General features: G+C 41.8%; 1 protein-coding gene and 1 pseudogene across 1 annotated transcript; both read right to left on the reverse strand.

Annotated features, from left to right (window-relative positions):
- Positions 1 to 4,024: 4,024 nt before the first annotated feature.
- LOC103124326 (snurportin-1-like) lies at positions 4,025 to 5,838 on the reverse strand. The gene is given in 2 exon segments (XM_060174084.1): positions 4,025 to 5,370; positions 5,825 to 5,838. Coding segments are annotated over 2 exon segments (1,185 nt in total). The 3' UTR covers positions 4,025 to 4,199.
- A 2,113-nt stretch (positions 5,839 to 7,951) lies between these two features.
- On the reverse strand, positions 7,952 to 8,401 carry LOC103124328 (small ribosomal subunit protein eS10-like; annotated as a pseudogene).
- Positions 8,402 to 10,554: the final 2,153 nt, after the last annotated feature.

Raw genomic sequence — 10,554 nt, forward strand, 5'->3', positions numbered from 1 at the left:
TCCACTCACTACTTTCCTCTACATTCAAACTCTAATACCCAGGGCTAGCACAACTTTATACTGAGACATTGCTTCAAAAGGCCACATCTAGGTCAGTTCTAACACTAGACTGGAGAAGCTGTGTATGTGCGTTTGAGTGCACACAGACATGAAGAATAAGGAAAGGGGCAGGGTTAAGAAAAGGGACTTGCCATGTCCTGTTGATTCCAAGTCATCTCAAACACTGGGCTCAGGATTGAGTATGCAAGTAAAGGCAGGTCTGGTGAGATCTGGGGAAAGTGCAGAGAGACTTATCAAATGAGAATGAGGACAATACTATCGCTTGGAAGTTTTTGCCATTTTTTTTTCTCTTCCTCTCTAAGCCTCTCTACTTTTCTTGGTAGGTGTCAGCGAATCAAGGGAGGAATGTCAGAGGGCTATGCACGTGGCCTGGTATTGCTGATGACCAGCCTAGGCTCTAGCCCAACCCAGCAGAACATGTGCCTTCTACTTCAGAATACCAGGTGCCTGCAAGCAATGACATGTGATTTTTTTTTCGTACTTTAAAAAATTTTTTTTATATTTAAGTATTTATTCCCTTTTTTGTCTTTGTTGTTTTATGGTTGTAGTTATTATAGATGTTGTTGTTGTTGGATAGGACAGAGAGAAATGGAGAGAGGAGGGGGAGACAGAGGGGGAGAGAAAAATAGACACCTGCAGACCTGCTTCACCGCCTGTGAAGCGACTCCCCTGCAAGTGAGGACGCGGGGGGCTCAAACCAGGATCCTTACACCGGTCCTTGCACTTTGAGCCACCTGTGCTTAACTGGCTGCGCTACAGCCCGACTCCGGACATGTGAATTTTGAAGGTGGGTTAACAGCATCCTATTGGGAAAGCAGGTATTCATCAAAATGGAGCAGGGGGGACCTTTATTTCCCTTGAAAGTCCTAAAGCTCTTGAACTGCAAAGTAGAGAGAAGAGCTCAATGTGTGTGCAGAGGGCTCTTTATTTGGTAAAAGCCAATCGATCTTTCAACTCCCATGTTCAGCAGGGAAGCAATTACAGAAGCCAGACCTTCCACCTTCTGCAACCCACAACGACCCTGGGTCCATACTCCCAGAGGGATAGAGAATGGGAAAGCTATCAGGGGAGGGGATGGGATCTGGAGACCGGGTGGTGGGAATTGTGTGGAGTTGTACCCCTCCTATCCTAAGGTTTTGTTAATGTCTCCTTTCTTAAATAAAAAGAAAAATAATAGCCAAAACCTGGAAGCAACCCAAGTGTCCAACAACAGATGAGTGGCTGAGCAAGTTGTGGTATATATATACAATGGAATACTACTCAGCTATAAAAAATGGTGACTTCACCATTTTCAGTCTATCTTGGATGGACCTTGAAAAATTCATGTTAAGTGAAATAAGTCAGAAACAGAAGGATGAGTATGGCGTGATCTCACTATCAGGCAGAAGTTGAAAACAAGATCAGAAAAGAAAACACAAGTAGAACCTGAACTGGAATTGGCATATTGCACCAAAGTAAAAGACTCTGGGTTGGGTGGGTGGGGAGAATACAGATCCAAGAAGGATAACAGAGGTCCTAGTGGGGGTTGTATTGTTATATGGAAAACTGGGAAATTTTATGCATGTACAAACTATTGTTTTAACTGCTGAATGTAAAACATTAATTCCCCAATAAAAAAAAAAAGAGGAAAAAAAAAGAAATTTTTAGAGTTCTTTATTAGATGCTGGCTGCTCCTATCTCTTACCCTCTCCTACTGCTTTTACTTACTGTCATCAGTTGAATCGTGGCCCATCAAAATTTGTCTGATGAAGTGCTAATTCCCAGGAATTTAAAATATTACCTTATAGGCGTGGGTAGATAGCATAATGGTTATGCAAACAGACTGTCATGCCTAAGGCTCCTAAGTCCTGGCCTCAATCCCACACACCACTATAAAGCAGAGCTGATCAGTGCTCTGGTAAAAAATAAAGAAAGACCGGGGGGTGGGGGGGGAGTCAGTTTTCTTCTTTCTTCCCAACTCTTTCTCTTCAGTCATCTGTCCAGCTTTTACTCATCCATTAGATATCGACTTCATCCTTTATTTCTGCTACAAAGTCTGCCCCCTCCCAAATGTACAGAACCCCTTAATATAACCCCTTGGAACACTATCTCTCTTTAGATGTTCCTCATAACTATGTGCAGTCAGTTCTGGTTACTTGTGGTAGTGATGTTCTAGAAAATATTAATGGGAACTGAGTTAGTAAAAACCTTTTCTCCTAGCAGAGATGCAGGGTTGGATTGTTCTTCTCATCAGTTTTTACAAATGTCAAATAATGTTCTATATATGGTCGGTGTACAGAAGCCTTATTTAACATAAATTATTGATTAATTAACATTGCATTCATGACCAATAACAATATAACATATGTCAAATGAAACTTTCCAACTACATACATTTTCTCCATGAAGCACATCAAATTTTTCTTGCATTTAGCACCACCAAACATCATTTTAGAAATATACTCCAGGGTCATTTTGAATAGTGAACTTATCAGTAAAAAGCACACAAGTACAAAGCAACATCATACTAAATTGACTGAAAGTGAGCATTTGCTTAGTGTCAGTGTCTGAGAGCTAAAATAAGGAGGCAGAGCATTGCTTTGTATGGTCCTAGATAGAACATGTGTATTGGGCAACTCACACTTTCTGCTGCTCTGTGTTTGACCCTAAATAGCCATGTGTACTGACTGGGAATTACAACTAAATTCGAGTGAACAAGAGGATAAGCAAACACAAAATCCATGAGCAGTAAGAATCAGCTGCATTCCACTTTCAGAATCGAACTGAGAACTTCCCTAGATTAGTGGCATAAGATTCACCAAGAGGAATTCTTACTGGTGTCCAGATTCAGATTCAGTAGATGTTGGGAAGATTGCCTGAGGCTTTTCATTCCTAATTGGTGAGTCCAAAATTGTCTTGAGTAGTAATGGCCTAAACCACCCCATGTCTGTTTATTTAGAGACATAGAAATTGAGTTTTACAGAGATTAAAGTAAATTGTAGATGTCAAGCTGATAACTATAGAGTTAGAACATAAATACACTGCTTCATAAGATTCAAAAACTAGGTAGACCTCAATCATGTCAATAGGCACATATTAACCTTATGGTGAAAGTTCTGTAGAAAGTTATGATTTGTTCTCTGTTTCATCCCTCTCCCATTTCTTTACTGAATACCACCTGAATGTTATTCAAAATATTTCTGTGCTAAAATTCAGCCCAATAAGAACTGATATTATTCATTCATCATGCCTGTACCTCACTACAAATTGAAATAAAGAAACCTCTTCCAAAAAATATTATACTGCTGGTGCCCATAAGTTCAATGTTCATAAGTCAATAATGTACATCGGATAAAGTGTCTTTGAATAGAAATCACATGAAACAAAGTTATATATCCGTTGCCTGGTTGACCAGGGATATACATAAACATATCCAATTACTGCTACTAAGAGCAATACTTCAGTATTCATTAATTCATGTACTGTGACCATCAAGTACCTCCTCATTATGGATGATAACAATTGACTACACAATTTCTTTTTTTAGTATCTTTATTAGAGAATTAATGTTTAACATTCGACAATAAATACAATAGTTTCTACATGCATAACATTTGCCCCAGGTTTCCATAAAACAATACAACCCCACTAGATCCTATATCATCCTTTTTGAACCTGTGTTCTCCCCACCACACACAGAAACGCCAGAGTCTTTTACTTTGGTGCAATATGCCAATTCCAGTTCAGGTTCTCCTTGTATTTTCTCTTCTGATCACTACACAATTTCTTAATGAAGGTTAAGGCAATACTCAAAATAAGCTAAGACAACTGAATTAACAGACACTGAGAGAAAAAAAGAAATTAAAAATACTTCCACAATGAAGCAAAAGTCAGCTCCTATTTTTATTTTGGCTTTTTAAAAATTAATTAATTAATTATTTTTCCCTTAAGAATTATATGTATTTACATCTTGGATCTGGATCCAAATACCTCCCCCCCCCCCCAATCTAGGACTCTCTCCCAACTGAGCCAGCATTTCAGATGGGAGGCAAGCTGCTGTTCCCACTGGAGAATGCAGTCACCTGCAGTCATCACCACTGTCCTTCCCAGCCTTCTGAGGCTTACCCCTTTTCTGTGAGTTCCAAAGGAGGCTGCCTGTTTCAGTTCTCCATGTGGCTCCCAGGGTGGTCTGGGCTGTGGAAGGGGCTCTTCGGCTGGGGGGTAGACAGGTGTTCCAACTCATAGTATCCGTTCTCACAGGCCCTGTGTGGGACTTTCTCCATTGTGCCCTCCTGGCTCCGCTTGTGCTCGATAACCTGCTGCAGTTGGTGCCCTGCATATTCTGGTTTAGTGGTCAGGGGTCCTGAGGGCACCGGCAGGCCGAGGACATCTGACACCATGTAGGGGTATAGCCAGCCCACCAGCGGAGTGCTGCCAGGGCTATAGTGGGTCTGCTTGTGGTAGAAGAGCAGGCCATCTGTCTCAAAAGGGAAATCCATAGACAGCACCTTGCACAGGCTCTCTGGAGTACAAGGGAAATTCTCTAGCCCCACAAACTCAAACAGATTGAGCTTGGGTTTCTCTCCCAGACCTTCGTCTTCTGGTAACTTCGAATGCATCCAGTAGAATCGAAAATCAGTCTGGCAGTCATAGAAAGGGTGTCCCCGCCAGCACATCACATCCAGAACATAGTAGGTCTGGTTGACCTCACTGTAGATACAGTCCAGAATGGTGTAATCTTTTGCTGTTGTGGAGTTCCGTGGGTTCCCTCCAGGCAGCATGGAGGGAAACCTATTGACACAGAAGCCACTCTTGGTGTAGGCACTGGTAGAACCCCAGGAGGCCACGATAAGGCATCTTTTCCCAATGGGGCACACAACCACAATCCACTCCTGCTCCAGATCTGAAGGGACATCAATAAGCCACTCAGAGAGCATCAGTTGATTAGCGTAGCGTTTCGGCAGCTTCTTGCCAGGGTCAACAGCCATTTCCTCATCATCTTTCTTATCTTCTTCTTCCTTACTCTCTATCCCTGTCCAGTCATCTTCAGCCAATCTTCTGGCAGGGTTCACATAGTCTAGCTGCTCGGATTTCTTCAGTGCCAGTAACCACCGGCGCCGCTTGCTCTGCTCCAAGGAGCTGTACTTGGACTTGTACTGGGATAGACGTGGGTGTGGGGCAGCTGTGCTGTTCAGCTATTGAGACACGGAAAAACGACTCGCTATGGCTTGGCACAGCTCTTCCTTCTTCCTGGTGATTTGGTGGGTCCCCAAAGTCGTTCTAGTCTTGTCTTCTTGCAGTCCCAGGTGATCGCCTTTGGTATTCCTCTGGCTGTTTAATCATTTCATCAGTGCCTACTTATATTAAAAGGATTATCTTCAAGGCAGGGAGGTAGTAAGCATATTAGTTATGCAAAGAGACTCTCATGCCTGAGGCTGCAAGTCCCAGGTTCAATCCTCAACATCACCATAAATGCCAGGTGAGGAGACGATACCACGCCCCATTATCCTTTTTTTGTAATTTCTTTATTGGGTAATGAATGTTTTACATTGGACAGTAAATACAATAGTTTCTACATGCATAACATTTGCCAGTTTTCCATATAACAATGAAACCCCCACGAGGTCCTTTATCACCCTTTTTCGACCTGTGTTCTCCCCCACACACACACACAGACACACACCTCAGAGTCTTTTACTTTGGTGCAATACGCCAATTCTATTCCAGGTTCTACTTCTTTTTTCTTTTCTGATCTTGTTTTTCATCTTTTGCATGAGAATGATACCATCCTATATTCATCCTTTGGTTTCTGACTTATTTCACTTAATATGAATTTTTCAATGTCAATTCAAGATCGGCTAGTAACGTTGAAGTCACCATTTTTTATACCTGAGTAGTGTTCCATTATGTATATAGACCATAACCTGCTCAGCCACTAATCTGTTATAGGATACTTGGGTTGCTTCCAGGTTTTCGCTATTACAAATTGTGTCTGCTAAGAACATATGTCTACACAGATCTTTTTGAATGGGTGTTTTGTGTTCCTTAGGATATATCTCTATGAAAGGAATTGCAGGATCATAGGGTAGGTCCATTTCTAGCCTTCTGAGAGTTCTCCAGACTGTTCTCCACAGAGGTTGGACCAATTTATATTCCCACCAGCAGTGCCAGATGGTTCCTTTGACCCCACAACCTCTCCAGCATTTGTTGCTGTTACCTTTTCTGATGTATGACATTCTCACAGAAGTGAAGTGGTATCTATTTTGTTACCCTCTTCTGATACTGTTTTAGCTTGTTCAGCTAGCTGTGTTCTTAGCTCAGCTACTTCAGCTCTCTAATAACCTTGAGACAGTGTTTTCTTCCAGAGTCTCATTTCTTGTTTCTGCATTTCTGATGACAATTCTTTCAAACTCCTTACTCCTGTGATTATTTCTTTATCTAGTGTTTGGTTGTTGACCACATTATTTTGTGCTTCAGCCTTTGGGGAGCGTTTAGCTGGACTCTTGTCCTGCTTCATTTCTCCAATGTTTCTTCTTGTTGGTTTAACCATTCTATACAGTATGTTATGAGTTCCCTTTGTCAGTTCTTTTCAAATTACTGATCACTCTTGCCTGGATTATATCTAAGTAAGGAAATTAAAGGGTTCACAGTGTGGGAATTGACAGTTGTTTCAATATTATTTTAATCCCCGATTTGGAGCACAGTGTTTAAAAACCTCTTTTGTTCTTTTTCTTCCCTGTAGGCTATGGGAGCCTGAGGGCTTTTAAACTATAAGTAAATTTCTTTGCTTAATCCCTCAATCCTGACCAGGAGATAATGCAGGGTGGGGCAGAGATAATCCAGTGGTTATGCAAAGAGACTCTCACAGCCCCACTACTAGGCCACCGAGGTATACATCTTCTTCTGAGTTTCCTGGTTAGTTCTCTGTCCCATGTTGTCAGCTCAGGGCCTCCCTGCCATTGCTCCAAATTCTGAGGGCAGTAGCAATGGAGACTCACAGTTGCATTTGGTGAGTTTTACAGGAGTCCTCTCCTCCCTTCAGCCCTCTTTTTGTTGGTAAAACAGACTGGAGGTGGTTTATCAACTGGTAAACTGCTGGACTGTTACCAGCCATTTAATCTCTCTCCCTAGGCTCCTCTCTAACCATGAGCCACACATATTTGCACTTACTGGTGATTTGGTTTGTTCCTGAAGTCATTCTAGTCCTGTCTTGTTGTGGTCCCAGATGATCTCCTTTGGTATTCCTAGTTGACCCAGGAGAGGAGAGGAGAGAAACACAGCTGTTGCTGCTCCATAGCCCCATCTCTGGAAGTGCCTGTCAGCTCCTATTCCAAGTAGCTCATGATATCTTAGGAGATTTATTTCTATTTATCTTTCTTTCTTTTTCCTATTTCTCTCTTACTGCTGTCAAGAAGCCTAGTATAGACTAGTATTTTCACATTATTTTTAAAATATCTCTTTTTTAATATTATCTTTATTTATTGGATAGAGACAGCCAGAAATTGAAAGGATACAGAGAGGGATAGGGAAAGACAGACACTGGGGGCCAGATGGTGGGGCACTTGGTTGAGTGCACATGTTATAATACACAAGGAACCAGATTCAAGCCTCCAGTCTCCACCTGCAGGGGAAAAGCTTTGAGAGTGGTGAAGCAGTGTTGCAAGTGTCTCTCTCCCTCTCTGTCACCCCTTTCCCTCTTGATTTCTGGCTGCATCTATCCAATAACTAAATATAATTTAAAGAGAGAGAGAGACACCTGCAACACTGCTTCACCACACGCAAAGCTCTTCTGCTGCAGATGGGAATCTCGATTTCTGGCTGTCTCTGTTCAAAAAATAAAGAGAATATTTAAAAAGATTTTTTTTTCTGGCTACAAGTTTATTCAACACACACACAAAACACTCCTCCAACTTTATTGAGATGGTTGACCACATCCACCTCTAAACTGGAATTAGGTTGCTGACCCAACCCCAACCTCAGCTTTCTTGTCAGCACCAGGGGGCACAGCACTTCTTCTGTAAGTATCTCTGTCAGGTTCCCCTCATGTGAATCTTGCAGGTCATTCACCCTCCAGACCTTTTGGCTGTGACTGCCTGTCTCAGGTCTGCTGCGCCGCAGGGTGGCAGGCACAATCTCAGGGGGCAGGTGGAAGTAATCACAGAGGTACTGGATATCCTTGTTGATAAGATATCAGTAAAAATGCCTCCAGGCAAACTGTTCCTTCAAGACGTGAAAGTTGGGGGTGTTCGTGTCTGCAAGTTTGGGGGGTTTGGCCATATATGGACATCCTTCTTAGCCATCATCACTCCCTTCTTAAAAAGGAATTCATAAATTCAATCCGGTTCATCTTGGGCATCAACATCCTGGCGGCCACCGAGTCCCAAAAAAGAGAGATTTTTAAAGTAATATGGAAATGCTAGCCTATATTAGGCTTCTTGACAGCAGTAAAAGAGAAATAGGAAAAATAAAAATAAGTAGAAAGAAATCTCCTGGGGGCCGGCACAGTGGGTTAAGTGCACATGGTGCAAAGCTCAAGGACCACTGTAAGGATCACGGTTCAAGCCCCTAGCTCCCCACCTGCAGGGGGTCGCTTCACAGGCAGTGAAGCAGGTCTGCAGGTGTCTATCTTTCTCTCCCGCTCTCTGTCTTCGTCTTCCCCTCCTCTCTCAATTTCTCTCTGTCCAGTCCAACAACAATGATGGCAGTAGCAACAACATTAATAACAACAACAATAAAAAACAAGGACAACAAAGGGGGGAAAAAAGCCTCCAGGAGCAGTGGATTCATAGTGCATGCACCGAGCCCCAGCAATAACCCTGGAGGCAAAAAAAGAAATCTCCCAAGATATCATGAACTACTTAGAATAGGAGCTCAAACCTGTGTCCTTGTGCATTGTAACATGTGCACTCAACCAGGTACCCCACTACCCAGCTCCCACATTGTTTTAAAGAAAAAAAAAAAAAGGTAAATTTTTGCCCCTGCACTTTAGCTGAACTTGTTTTTCTCTGAGAGATTAAAGTTTCAGTGTCTTATTACTCATATTATCCTTCTTCAAACATTGCTGTGTGCTCCCTTATAAAGTTCTGCCACAGGCTGGGGTAGATAGCATAATGTTTATGCAAAGAGAGACTCATTTCTGAGGTTCTGAAGTCCTAGGTTGAATCCCCAGCAGCACCATAAACCAGAGCTGCTCAGTGCTGTGGAATAATAATAATAATAATAAACCACTTGTCAATGGTTATGCAAACAGACTCTCATATCTCATATCAAGTCCCAGGTTCAATCCACCATACCACCATAAGCCAGAGCTGAATAATTCTCTGGTAAAACAAAGAAACAAGCAAACAAAGAAATAATAAAATAAAATTCTTCCACAAATCTGACAGTATCACTCTCTACCTAGAAAGAGAACTCATACATTAATGCACAACACAAATCCAGGTAAACTTGAGTGAACATTTTTCCTCTTTCCTCTCCTTTTCATTTTTAGTATTTACATAAGTTTTGTGTTCTGTTCCTCATTAAAAGCTAACTTCATACAGCACAGCAAGAATCTTTTCTCCCTTTTAGGGTCTCTCTCCATCATATTTCTGTTTATTTACAGAAACTGGGTAGGTGACTTAGAAGGATGCTAGGGATCACAAAGACTTACCTGTGCCACTAATTATTACCTGCGGGCTCACTCTTTAATTGGTCTTCTTCTGTCTCAGAGAAACAAGCCTGAATGCCAGGTCAACAACCTCTCTGTGATTAAATATTCATGAACAAGTACAATTGTACACAGGCAAGATAATAAGAAGTGCCAAAAATAATATCATCTCTGTCCTGTGGAGAATGAAGAAGCACAAATAAAGAACAAACAGAGAGCAGAATTGCAGATCAAATATAATGGGGGCCCAGGAGGCTCTCACTGCAATGGATTTTCTGATAACACTGAATTCTAAGAAGTGTGTAAAGTCATTGTCATTCCACAATATTTATAGAACAACTAAAATAAAGTTCTCTGTGGTCAACAAGCTTATAAGATAGACCGTGTAATGAATGCATAAGACACACACACACCAAGGGAGGTCAGTGTGACACCACATACGACTACGGTCCACTTCCTTTCCCCGGGTGAGTCTGGAGAGGCCAATGGGTAATATAATGATTGATGTAGTTCATTTTAGGTAGCCCAGTAATATTAGTTAAATAAATAAGACAAGCTGCAAAGCTACTGAGATAACTCAAATCACTTACTTTTATGTAGTTAATCTGTGAAGAGCCTAGATTTTTTTCTTTTTTTTTAAAGATTTTATTGATTGATTGATGAGAAAGATAGGAGGAGAGAGACAAAGAACCAGACATCATTCTGGTACATGTGCTGCCGGGGCTTGAACTCAGGACCTCACGCTTGAGAGTCAAGCGCTTTATTCACCGCGCCACCTCCTGGACTACGGGTTTGTTTTTTTTTTTCTTAATCAGAGAGATGGTTCAGTGGTAGAGCATATGCCCTGCTTATGTGAGACACTGCCC

Source organism: Erinaceus europaeus, chromosome 15 (assembly GCF_950295315.1).
Source record: "Erinaceus europaeus chromosome 15, mEriEur2.1, whole genome shotgun sequence".
NCBI lineage: Eukaryota > Metazoa > Chordata > Mammalia > Eulipotyphla > Erinaceidae > Erinaceus > Erinaceus europaeus.